The sequence below is a fragment of the Salmo salar genome, chromosome 23 (genome assembly GCF_965601325.2).
Source record: "Salmo salar chromosome 23, fSalSal1, whole genome shotgun sequence".
Lineage (NCBI taxonomy): Eukaryota > Metazoa > Chordata > Actinopteri > Salmoniformes > Salmonidae > Salmo > Salmo salar.
Genome location: NC_138313.1, coordinates 48416712 through 48430222, shown reverse-complemented (window position 1 = coordinate 48430222; position 13511 = coordinate 48416712). Strand labels below are relative to the sequence as shown.

The window sequence follows — 13511 nt, the reverse complement described above, 5'->3', positions numbered from 1 at the left end:
CTGTTAGTTACTTCACAATAAAGAGACTCACATTGTAACAACTGTTCTCTGGTCTTGGGCTCTGGAGGCAGTACAACATCCACTATATTCACTACAGACACACAAACACATTGACAGAGAGAGGGAATGTTATCATCATACCATATTCCACATGTATATGACTAGTAGGGAACTTTCAATGGTCTAAAGTTGATGTTCTTATTGTTTTCAACACACCTGTAGTGGAGATCTTGGTCCATTCTCCTTTAAGGAAGTCTTCTAGTTTCTCTCTCAGTTCAGACACAGTCTTACTCACATCTCCAAAATACTGAAGAGGACGGACAACGATGCTGGGTAAGTCTGAAGATACACTGATACTGGAGAGAGACTGATAACTCTTCAGAGAGAGAGAGAGAGAGAGAAAGAGAGAGAGAGAGAGAGAGAGAGAGAGAGAGAGGGACAAAGAGGGACAAAAAGAGAGATGGACAGCGAGAGGGACAGCGAGAGGGACGGACAGAGAGAGAGGGGGAGACACAGAGAGAGAGGGGGACACAGAGAGAGAGGGGGACACAGAGAGAGAGAGGGACACAGAAAGAGAGGGACACAGAAAGAGGGGGACACAGAGAGAGAGGGGACACAGAGAGAGAGGGGGACACAGAGAGAGAGGGGGACACAGAGAGAGAGAGGGACACAGAAAGAGAGGGACAGAGAGAGAGGGGGACACAGAGAGAGAGACAGAGAGGGACACAGAGAGAGAGGGGGACACAGAGAGAGAGGGGGACACAGAGAGAGAGAGAGAGAGAGAGACAGAGAGGGACACAGAGAGAGAGGGGGACACAGAGAGAGAGAAAGGGACAGAGAGAGACAGAGAGGGACACAGAGAGAAAGGGACACGGAGGGGGACAGAGGGAGAGGGACAAAGAGGGACAAAGAGAGAGAGGGACAAAGAGAGAGAGGGACAAAGAGAGAGAGGGACAAAGAGGGACAATGAGAGAGGGACAAAGAGAGACAAAGAGGGACAATGAGAGAGGGACAAAGAGAGAGAGGGACAGAGAGGGAGAGATGGGGACAGAGAGAGGGAGAGAGACAGAGAGGGACAAAGAGGGAGGGACAAAGAGGGACAAAGAGGGAGAGGGACAGAGAGGGAGAGATGGGGACAGAGAGAGGGAGAGAGATGGGGACAGAGAGAGGGACAAAGAGAGATGGGGACAGAGAGGGAAGAGATGGGGACAGAGAGAGGGAGAGAGATGGGGACAGAGATAGGGAGAGACATGGGGACAGAGATAGGGAGAGACATGGGGACAGAGATAGGGAGAGACATGGGGACAGAGATGGGGACAGAGATAGGGAGAGACATGGGGACAGAGATGGGGACAGAGAGAGGGAGAGAGATGGGGACAGAGAGAGGGACAGAGAGAGAGGGGGGCACAGAGAGAGAGGGGGACACAGAGAGACAGGGGGACACAGAGAGACAGGGGGACACAAAGAGAGGTGACAGAGACAGGTACACAGAGAGAGAGGGACAGAGAGAGGGACAAAGACGGACAAACAAAGAGAGGGACAAAGATGGACAAAGAGAGAGAGGGACAAAGAGGGACAAAGAGAGAGAGGGACAAAGAGGGACAAAGAGAGAGAGGGACAAAGAGGGACAGAGAGAGAGGGACAGAGAGAGAGGGACACAGAGAGAGGGACACAGAGAGAGGGACACAGAGAGAGGGACACAGAGAGAGGGACACAGAGAGACACAGAGAGAGGGACAAAGAGGGACAAAGAGAGGGACAAATAGGGACAAAGAGAGAGAGGGACAGAGAGAGAGAGAGGGGGGACACAGAGAGAGAGAGGGGGGACACAGAGAGAGAGAGGGGGACACAGAGAGAGAGAGGGGGACACAGAGAGAGAGAGGGGGACACAGAGAGAGAGAGGGGGACACAGAGAGAGAGAGGGGGACACAGAGAGAGAGAGAGGGGGACACAGAGAGAGAGAGAGGGGGACACAGAGAGAGAGAGGGGGACACAGAGAGAGAGAGGGGGACACAGAGAGAGAGAGAGGGACAGAGAGAGGGACAGAGAGAGGGGGACAGAGAGAGAGGGACAGAGAGAGAGAGGGGACAAAGAGCGACAAAGAGAGAGACGGACAAAGAGGGACAAAGAGGGACAGAAAGGGACAGAGACAGAGTGAGGGACAGAGACAGAGCGAGGGACACAGACAGAGCGAGGGACACAGACAGAGCGAGGGACACAGACAGAGAGAGGGACACAGACAGAGAGAGGGACACAGACAGAGAGAGGGACACAGACAGAGAGAGGGACACAGACAGAGAGAGGGACACAGACAGAGAGAGGGACACAGACAGAGAGAGGGACACAGACAGAGAGAGGGACACAGACAGAGAGAGGGACACAGACAGAGAGAGGGACACAGACAGAGAGGGACAGACAGAGAGGGGACAGAGGGACAGAGAGGGACAGAGAGAGAGAGGGACAGAGAGAGAGAGGGACAGAGAGAGAGAGGGACAGAGAGAGAGAGGGACAGAGAGAGAGAGGGACAGAGGGACAAAGAGGGACAGAAAGAGAGAGGGACAGAGAGACAGACAGGACAACATAATGATTGAGATGAATAGTTTCACATTAAGTTAATTTCATATCACATGTAACAAGACAGTTTAGTTACCTGGAGGAAATGGATGTGATCCTCTGTGTGTGAGAGCTGCTCCAGCTCAGTGCTTCTCTTCCTCAGCTCAGCTATCTCCTGCTTCAGTTGCTCCAGGAGTCCTTCAGCTTCACTCACTTGAGCCTTCTCTTGGGCTCTGATCAGCTCCTTCACCTCAGAGCTCCTTCTCTCAATGGAGCGGATCAGCTCAGTAAAGATCTGATCACTGTCCTCCACTGCTGCCTGTGCAGAGCGCTGTTAAGAGAGAGAGAGAGAGACAGAGAGACAGAGAGAGAGAGAGACAGAGCGAGACAGAGAGAGAGAGACAGAGCGAGAGACAGACAGATATATAGCTAACTGTAAAGTAATGAGTGACCATTTTAGAAAATCATGGGACATTGTCTTTGGTTGCATGCTATTTTATGTCAATCATATTGCTCCTTGTAGCCTATAACTGATGCTACGTGGTCTTATGCTGCCATCTATTGGAAATATTTACCAATTAAAAGTTATTAATTCACGTAAAGACATTGGTGAGGCAGCTGAGAAATAAAGTGTATTTAATTAGAGAGATCAGTCTCAAACCTGCCCCACCTGTCCCACGCCAATTGTTGGACTTTCACATAGAGGTTACTATGTCACCCAGTTCAAACCACATTTAACATATAAAACAAATGAGTCTTGTTTATCAAGTGTTCTGCCTTGCAATAATAAATATAATAAAATAACTAATAAAAAGCAAATGCTTACATAGGTTTTATTTAAAAAATAACAAATGTTATTTAGTACTAAAACGGTATTTACTAACATAATATTATTACTAAAATAGTTGTAGGCTACCCTACCCTAGAATTAGGGTTCAGGCTAAAATAGGTTATACGTAGGGTTAGAGTTTCTGTACAGCACTTTGTGACATCTGCTGATGTAAAAAGGGCTTCATAAATACATTTGATTGATTGTTAGGTTCAGGGTATTTAAAGAGAAAAACTGTATGGGTTTATATCTCTCTTGCTCCTCCCTGTGGTCTTCTGTGGGTACTACATACCTCATTCACCACACTTGATAGGCTCATAATCTGAGGTAGCAACTGAGTCAGAGCTACAAATCAATGAGCTCCACCTATCCATTTGGTTTACAACTCAGTGAACCTGCGCAGCAATCTCTCTATTTGATGCCTACGAACCAACAGATTTCAACGATTATCATATTACCCAGCAGCCATTTAGAAACAACAAATCTGTTTAAATCGGACACATCTTGAAAAAGAGGACAGGGACATACGTTTTGTTTAGGTTTTAAACCTTTTTCTGAAATAAAATCTGTTTAAACATGTTTAACGTTTGATGTCTTTGCACCAACCATCTGTTCTACTCACTAACACTGTAGGTCACTACAACATGTAACCAGGTGAACAGTGAGCTTCCTCACCAAGTAGCTGTAACCTAGTTAACAATAAGTTACCTGAGGTAAACCTACAAGGTTAACGTGGGCTGGAAGAGAATTACTTCAAAACCACAGCAAACAGCTGGGACATATGCTAATATTATATCACTGGGCTCCTTGGCGGATAGTTTCATCAGAAATTATTTGTAAAAAATGTCCACACTATCTGTGCTAACAAACCCTGTGTACCACCCCTCCCCTGTTTAACCTTGAATTTAGTTCAGAAAACCACTTGGAAATGGACCAAAACGAACCAACTCTTTACGGATCTGTTCGTCCGTAATAAACGGAGGCAGATTAGACACCACTACTCTTGTTGAAATCAGCACCAACACACCCCTCACATAAATCATACTGGTAACTAGCCTGGCAACAAGACTCACCTTTTACATTACCACAACCACCGCCTTGTTCATTCTGGATACAGAGTGTATATGTTCCTCTCCCACCTGTTCACCGACCATGATCAATAATTCCTCCACACCATTCTCCAGAACGCACCTGAAGAGACAGCGTTTCTTCTCCACTCGGTTGAGGACATCACACCTCCCAAACAAACTACCCTACTCCCCCCTCAACTCTAACCGATAAACAGTGGAAACTAACAAATAAACCCTTAACAACTACAAAATACATTTGGAAAATACGCAAAAAGAATAGTAGCCCTCCTCAGGAACCACAACACCTTCTTCTTCTATGATATAATGGCGGTCCGCAAATCAACGTTAAAGGTGCATGGCGCCACCTACTGTGCTGGAGTGTGTTCAATCACGGTTTACACCATTTCTAAATCCTCCTATCTAACTCAGTACTTCTGAGAAAATAAAAAAGAGTCCTACTAACTTCTAATAGACCCTCCCCCATCCCCCAAATCCCTTCCAAACCCCCCAACCCCATCCAACCTCAATGACCCTACACTTCAATCTTTCCCTCTCTTCAACATCCTTACAACAATATAACAACACATGCTCCACCTCTTCATTGACAATACCCTCCAGACACAAACCATTCACATGCTGCCAACCAGATGTAAGGACCAGTTCAATATACAATGTCCTAAACACAATTGAGTAAACACCACCTCTTCCTTCCTAATCTGACCTTTGAACCTTGGTCCACCAACCTTTAGAGGACATATAAATGCCGTCCCTTGTGCTCAGAGTCCCATCTCTTCTGCCACACATCTATCAAAATGTCTCTGATCTTACATTTGTCCTCACCTCTACCCTGTGGAACATTAATATATATTATATCTTGTTTTAAAGCTCTTTTAGCTAACTGGTCTACAATTTCATTCCCTTCCACACCTGAATGTGCTGGGACCCAGCAAGAATCGCACTACTACACCCATTCTCTCATTTCTCCATAATAACATTGATACCTACAACTGTCCAACCAAAACCACTGCCTTGTCTACTAGTATATTCCCAACAGTCATCTAGAACAGTAGCAGTGGGATGCTAATGACAATTTATTACGCCGTATACCCAAAGGCATCTCACCTGCCTCCACTAGTAAGACACATACAGATGTTGATTTAAATGCACCAATACATATCCTTAAAGCTATATACTGGATTCTGTCCAGCTTAAGTGTTTGCCGCTGTTCCATAAACTATACACCCGTAATCAATTGTCGTCCTGATCAGAGCTCAATAAATATCCATCAACGATTGTCTGTCAGCACCCCATTCATAACCAGAGACCCACACAACCAACTACCACGAAAGTGATGGAATGAGAGAGAGAGACATCGTTACAACACTGTACATAGACATAATATAACGTTTCTTCTTCTTTGGAGTTTAACGGCGGTTGGCATCCAATATGTTGTATTATCGCCCCCAACTGGACTATAATATAAATCTATTTTACTTTGTGATACAAAATGGGAAAAGGAACATTTCATATTTTTTCAAGTAAAACAACACCCTTCCAACTAACCCTACACTCATTAAAAACCCACTACCCCATTCCACTACTTTGACCCTATCTGCTCCTGCACCATGCCAACTAACCCTACACTCATTAAAAACCCACTACCCCATTCCACTACTTTGACCCTATCCGCTCCTGCATCATGACAACTAACCCTACACTCATTAAAAACCCACTACCCCATTCCACTACTTTGACCCTATCTGCTCCTGCACCATGCCAACTAACCCTACACTCATTAAAAACCCACTACCCCATTCCATTACTTTGACCCTATCTGCTCCTGCACCATGCCAACTAACCCTACACTCATTAAAAACCCACTACCCCATTCCACTACTTTGACCCTATCTGCTCCTGCACCATGCCAACTAACCCTACACTCATTAAAAACCCACTACCCCATTCCACTACTTTGACCCTATCTGCTCCTGCACCATGCCAATTACCTGGGAGGACGGGACACCACCACTCAACACACCCTGGAACTCTTCTGAAGTCAAATCTCATATGACCAAATACTTCTCTGCAGCTGCCACCACAACATATATTGTCTGTGATTTACATTCCATTTCTGAGGTACAGTTGATAACCATTGCTTTGAACTCTAAGAAGCCAACCTTACTGAAGCATATATCACTCGTTGGCCAATTCCTCTGTGCTGGAACAGATCTACTACTCACAGGGATCCTCTCAGGATCATCACCCTTGACCCATCCTCCTCTACTTTCTTCACTGCCTCAGCATACGACACCTTCTGCACTACTCTGACTCTAGCCACCTCAACCTGCCTCTCTCTCACCAGACACCTCTGATCCCCAGCAACATGTGTACCCCTACAGTTGACACAACTTTATCCACCGAAACTACACAGTCCTCTATCCCATGACCTCCTGCACACTTCCCACATCCTGGAATCTCCCTCCTACAAAGTGCTGCAACATGACCATAAACGTTGCACCTGAAACAGCTCAGTGGATTCAACACAAAGACTCTAACAGGATAACTGATATATCCTAACATGACTTTGTCGAGTAAAGACTCAAACGCTGACAGTGACTCCTCTGTTTCACCACGCTCCCCACCTGGTCTGCTTCACACCAAACGGTGGGCATCACAAACACCAAGAGCCTTCAACTTCAATTGCTCCACCTCCACACTAACGCTACCCCAGAAATCACTCCTTTCAATGGTGCCCTGTTCCTAAGAGCAAAACAAGAAACAGATCTTGACCCAAGTTGCGTGACACGGAGCGCCCACTCTCTCTGGTCAGAAGAAACACAAACAAATATTGATAGTCCCACCCACCGTGAAACCACAAAAAAACTCTGTTTTCCAATTGAATTATAACATTTGAAATGTCTCTTCCTTTGAAACTTTTGTGAGTGTAATGTTCACTGTTCATTTCTGTTCATATGTAAACATATGTTTCCCATGCCAATAAAGCCCTTTGAATTGTATTGAGAGAGAGAGAGAGATCCATGTTAATGTATAGGGGACATGAGTCAGTCATGGTTAGTCATGGTTATGTGATGAGGTAGCCCCGCCTGCGACTTCTAAATCAGTGTCGGCCCAATAGGGAATGTCCTCTTGGTGTAATGGTCAGGATGTTGGTTTATCCCACGGTAGACCTGGGTTCATATCCCGTCAGTTACATTAAGCAGTCTATTCTCTTAAAGGGGTCAAGACAGCCTGTTCTCAACGGTGGGGTCAGTGGGATTGGATAGGGACCTCTCTACCTCTCTCCCTCTCTCTGACTGGAGGAGAGATGTGAAATGGTGTGTCTCCTCTGGTCAACAATACTCACCTTGAGAGACTCCACAGCCTGTTGGAGCTCCTTCAGCTCCTTCTCTCTCTTCTGGAATCTCTGCTGGACCTTCTGCTGACTCATCCCCAGCTGCCTCTGTGGAGAATCACTCTTCAATGACCTATCAAGCTTTATTTGTCCAGCAGATCAATGTATAGTAATGTGATATAGGACCCATAGAGAGGAAGGTCTACAATCCTGAGGAAGTCCTTTTACAATATTATATTATGTTGCTATGTGAATTATTATAATTTTTATGGTAGGCCTACATGTATCAAGGGGTTGAGACTGAACTTTGGACTCATAAAAGAGGATTCAGAATGATAATAGTGTTTGACATTAGAAAATGGTGATACATTTGGAGAATCTGGGTTAACATATCTATATACTCAAGGTTTGTGTTCATATTTGTGGATCCATTTCATTTGAATGATCTCATATTCAAACAGCCTTAGTTCCTACTGTATCTTTAATTCTTTGTCAGACAGTCACAAACAAGTTGTTCTGGTCTTACCTGTTTCTCAGTCCTCTCTGCTGCAGCTGATACTGTATCATGGCCTTTATGTTCATCCATTGTACACAGATAACAGATACACTGCTGATCGGTACGACAGTAAACCTCCAGCAGTTTGTCATGATGAGAGCAGATCTTCTCCTGTAGTTGTGCGGTGGCTTTGACCAGCTTGTGCTTCTTGAAAGCAGGAGATTCGTAGTGAGGTTGGAGGTGAGTCTCACAGTAAGAGGCCAGACACGCCAGACAGGACATGAGGGCTTTCTGCTTTCTGGTCCCAGTACAGACATCACACGCCACATCTCCAGGTCCAGCATAGCATAGAGCAGGAGGGGGAGCAGCCTGGAGTCCTGTCTTCTTCAGTTTCTCCACCATATCAGCCAACATGTTATTTTTCCTCAGATTAGGCCTTGGAGTGAAGGTCTCTCTGCACTGAGGACAGCTATAGACCCCTTTCAGAACATCCTGATCCCAGCAGCCCTCAATACAGATTCTACAGTAATTGTGTCCACAGGCAGTAGTGACCGGCTCCTTCAGTAGATCCAGACAGACAGAACAACAGAACTGGTCCTGGTCCTGCAGAACTCCCTGCTGAGCCATTTGGACAGTTGTTCACTCTCACACAGACAGACAACACAGAGACTCAGATCAGTTTCGTTTCCTCAGAAAATAGTTTGCGAAGGGGAGGGACTTCCTGGTTCTGCCAGAGGGGTGGGGTTAGAGGAAGGGAGTGAGAGAGGGAGGGGTTAGAGGGAGGGAGAGAGAGAACTGCATGCAACATCGAGAAGGAGACTAATATTTTAGTTCCTAGGTTAGGGCCCTTAATATGGAATAAATCTAACAAATGTGAGTTGTTAGAATATATAAAGGTTAACAGTTTCTATGAAGTACATATTATAATTATTGATTTGATAGTGATACAATGTTCTGTAGTTGAAATGAATACTGTATGTATTGACTGATCATTGAGAATGAGGTAATACTTTACATTACAGTGTGGTTATTACTGTCATAGTAAACAACATCTGCCTGCCTGCCTGCCTGCCTATTGCAACAGCTGTAGACTCAGCCAAATTCTCTGCTGTGGTTGTTGTTGCTATAAGTGTTCAGGTACAAAGTGATTGACCTCACTGTGACCCATATACAGAGTTCATCCACTCTGATAGAACTCCATCTAGGAAGAGAACTCACCAGGCTGATAGAACTCCATCTAGGAACAGAACTCACCAGGCTGATAGAACTCCATCTAGCAACAGAACTCACCAGGCTGATAGAACTCCATCTAGGAACAGAACTCACCAGGCTGATAGAACTCCATCTAGGAACAGAACTCACCAGGCTGATAGAACTCCATCTAGCAACAGAACTCACCAGGCTGATAGAACTCCATCTAGCAACAGAACTCACCAGGCTGATAGAACTCCATCTAGGAACAGAACTCACCAGGCTGATAGAACTCCATCTAGGAACAGAACTCAACAGGCTGATAGAACTCCATCTAGGAACAGAACTCACCAGGCTGATAGAACTCCATCTAGGAACAGAACTCACCAGGCTGATAGAACTCCATCTAGGAACAGAACTCACCAGGCTGATAGAACTCCATCTAGGAACAGAACTCACCAGGCTGATAGAACTCCATCTAGGAACAGAACTCACCAGGCTGATAGAACTCCATCTAGGAACAGAACTCACCAGGCTGATAGAACTCCATCTAGCAACAGAACTCACCAGGCTGATAGAACTCCATCTAGGAACAGAACTCACCAGGCTGATAGAACTCCATCTAGCAACAGAACTCAACAGGCCACCCAGAGGAATACATTGAAAGTTTACAAATCACTTCATAGTTTATATCCCATATTGTTTGTAGCTCTGATTTCACTGTCTTAACACAACTCTTCCTGGTCTATAGAAATGGCCATCATGGGAAGGAGTGAATAGACTCTGTGAGACAACCATTACCTCTCTCCTCTTTCACATCCCTCTATCATCTCTCCATGAGGGAGTACAACCATTACCTCTCTCCTCTTTCACATCCCTCTATCATCTCTCCATGGAGGAGTACAACCATTACCTCTCTCCTCTTTCACATCCCTCTATCATCTCTCCATGGGGGAGTACAACCATTACCTCTCTCCTCTTTCACATCCCTCTATGATCTCTCCATGAGGGAGTACAACCATTACCTCTCTCCTCTTTCACATCCCTCTATCATCTCTCCATGGGGGAGTACAACCATTACCTCTCTCCTCTTTCACATCCCTCTATCATCTCTCCATGGGGGAGTACAACCATTACCTCTCTCCTCTTTCACATCCATCTATCATCTCTCCATGGGGGAGTACAACCATTACCTCTCTCCTCTTTCACATCCCTCTATCATCTCTCCATGGGACGTCCCAATAATCTCTCCTTCCTCCTGAAGTGTAGATTTCCTTCTCTACTCCTCACAAATGTAAAAGCATTGGATTGGTGTTGACATGGAGTAGAGGGAGTTTACATATACCAGTCATTTCCTTTTAAATACATGAAGGGAAGTGGGAGAGAGAGAATCAGATAAAGTTGTGGAGATAAAGGAATATGTGAGCAGAAACCCTCCAGGTACAGATACTGTATGTAGAACCATAGTAAAGCCCAGTATGGACTATCAATACAGATACTGTATGTAGAACCATAATAAAGCCCAGTATGGACTATCAATACAGATACTGTATGTAGAACCATAGTAAAGTCCAGTATGGACTATCAATACAGATACTGTATGTAGAACCATAGTAAAGACCAGTATGGACTATCAACACAGATACTGTATGAAGAACCATAGTAAAGACAAGTATGGACTATCAATACAGATACTGTATGTAGAACCATAGTAAAGACCAGTATTGACTATCAATACAGATACTGTATGTAGAACCATAGTAAAGCCCAGTATGGACTATCAATACAGATACTGTATGTAGAACCATAGTAAAGCCCAGTATGGACTATCAATACAGATACTGTATGTAGAACCATAGTAAAGTCCAGTATGGACTATCAATACAGATACTGTATGTAGAACCATAGTAAAGCCCAGTATGGACTATCAATACAGATACTGTATGTAGAACCATAGTAAAGCCCAGTATGGACTATCAATACAGATACTGTACGTAGAACCATAGTAAAGCCCAGTATGGACTATCTATACAGATACTGTATGTAGAACCATAGTAAAGCCCATTATGGACTATCAATACAAAGTGACCATTTAGAACGAGGCCCAGTTCAATGAGAGGAAGTCTTAACAGAACTGGGGGATGACAGACATGAAGTGGGAGGGTGGAGAGCAAATGTATTGTTGTGCCAAACACTAAAGCATGATATTGTAATACATCTACACTCTATTCCCTATGTAGAACACTACTTTAGACCTGGTCAGAAGCACCATAGTGTACTACGTAGGGAATAGGGAAGCATTTGGAACAGAGACAGTAATTCCCCTGAACATCTTTCTCTTCCTGGGGTTTATTATGGATCCCCATTAGTTCCTGCCAAGGCAGCAGCTACTCTTCCTGGGGTTTATTATGGATCCCCATTAGTTCCTGCCAAGGCAGCAGCTACTCTTCCTGGGGTTTATTATGGATCCCCATTAGTTCCTGCCAAGGCAACAGCTACTCTTCCTGGGGTTTATTATGGATCCCCATTAGTTCCTACCAAGGCAGCAGCTACTCTTCCTGGGGTTTATTAAGGATCCCCATTAGTTCCTGCCAAGGCTGCAGCTACTCTTCCTGGGGTTTATTATGGATCCCCATTAGTTCCTGCCAAGGCAACAGCTACTCTTCCTGGGGATTATTATGGATCCCCATTAGTTCCTGCCGAGGCAGCAGCCACTCTTCCTGGGGTCCAGCAAAATTAAGGCAGTTACACATTTTAAAAACATTGCAATACATTCACAACAGATTTCACAACATATTAAGTGTGTGCCCTCAGGCCTCTACTCTACTACCATATATCTATAACACAAAATCCATGTGTATGTGTTTGTGTTGCTTCCCATAGTCTGTTATGGACTTGGGGACTGTGAAGAGACCACTGGTGACATGTCTTGTGGGGTATACAGACAGCTTGGTGCATTCAACATGTCAATACCTCTCATAAATACAAGTAGTGATGAAGTGAATCTCTCCTTCACTTTGAGCCAAGAGAGATTGACATGCATATAGTTAATGTTATGTCTCTGTGTACATCCAAGGGCCAGCCGTGCTGCCCTGTTCTGAGCCAATTGTAATTTTCCTAAGTCCCTCTTTGTAGCACCAGACCACACGACTGAACAGTAGTCCAGGTGCAACAAAACTAGAGCCTGTAGGACCTGCTTTGTTGATCAACTTGTTCAATATCCACATTATCTATTACAAGATTTAGTTGAGGTTTAGGGTTTAGTGAATGATTTGTCCCAAATACAATGCTTTAAGTTTTAGAAATATTTTGGACTAACTTATTCCTTGCCACCCGCTCTGAAACTAACTGCAGCTCTTTTATTCAGGATGTACCATCCAGCTTCCTGTTGCAACCTCATTGTGAAACATTGTGAAACAGCACTCACCTGGCTTACTGGTGTTCTTCCATGCCGTCCATGGGAGGGGTGTGTCACTTGAGTGGGTTGAGTCACTGACGTGGTCTTCCTGTCTGGGTTGGCGCCCCCCCTTGGGTTGTGCCATGGCGGAGATCTTTGTGGGCTATACTCGGCCTTGTCCTAGGACGGTAAGTTGGTGGTTGTAGACATCCCTCTAGTGGTGTGGGGGCTGTGCTTTGGCAAAGTGGGTGGGGTTATATCCTGCCTGTTTGGCCCTGTCCGGGGGTATCATCGGATGCGGCCACAGTGTCTTCTGATCTCTCCTGTCTCAGCCTCCAGTATTTATGCTGCAGTAGTTTATGTGTCGGGGGGCTAGGGTCAGTCTGTTACATCTGGAGTATTTCTCTTGTCTTATCCGGTGTCCTGTGTGAATTTAAATATGCTCTCTCTGATTCTCTCTTTCTGTCTTTCTCTCGGAGGACCTGAGCCCTAGGACCATGCCTCAGGACTACCTGGCATGATGACTCCTTGCTGTCCCCAGTCCACCTGGCCGTGCTGCTGCTCCAGTTTCAACTGTTCTGCCCTCGGCTATGGAACCCTGACCTGTTCACCGGACGTGCTTGT

At 45.3% G+C, this 13511-nt stretch overlaps 1 protein-coding gene across 3 annotated transcripts in view; it reads right to left on the bottom strand.

Annotated features, from left to right (window-relative positions):
* Positions 1-9641, bottom strand: part of LOC123729857 (E3 ubiquitin/ISG15 ligase TRIM25) — a 65369-nt gene extending 55728 nt beyond the window's left edge. Inside the window, exons 1-5 of one of the 3 annotated variants that reach the window (XM_045706323.2) lie at positions 8330-9641; positions 7816-7911; positions 2650-2883; positions 217-376; positions 32-91 (exon numbers count right to left, since the gene is read on the bottom strand). In XM_045706323.2, the coding sequence (XP_045562279.2) occupies positions 32-91; positions 217-376; positions 2650-2883; positions 7816-7911; positions 8330-8926 (1147 nt within the window). In that variant the 5' untranslated portion in view covers positions 8927-9641. The remainder of the gene's footprint in view (positions 1-31; positions 92-216; positions 377-2649; positions 2884-7815; positions 7912-8329) is intronic. The other 2 variants (XM_082968270.1, XM_082968271.1) reach the window with 2 other exon arrangements.
* Positions 9642-13511: the final 3870 nt, after the last annotated feature.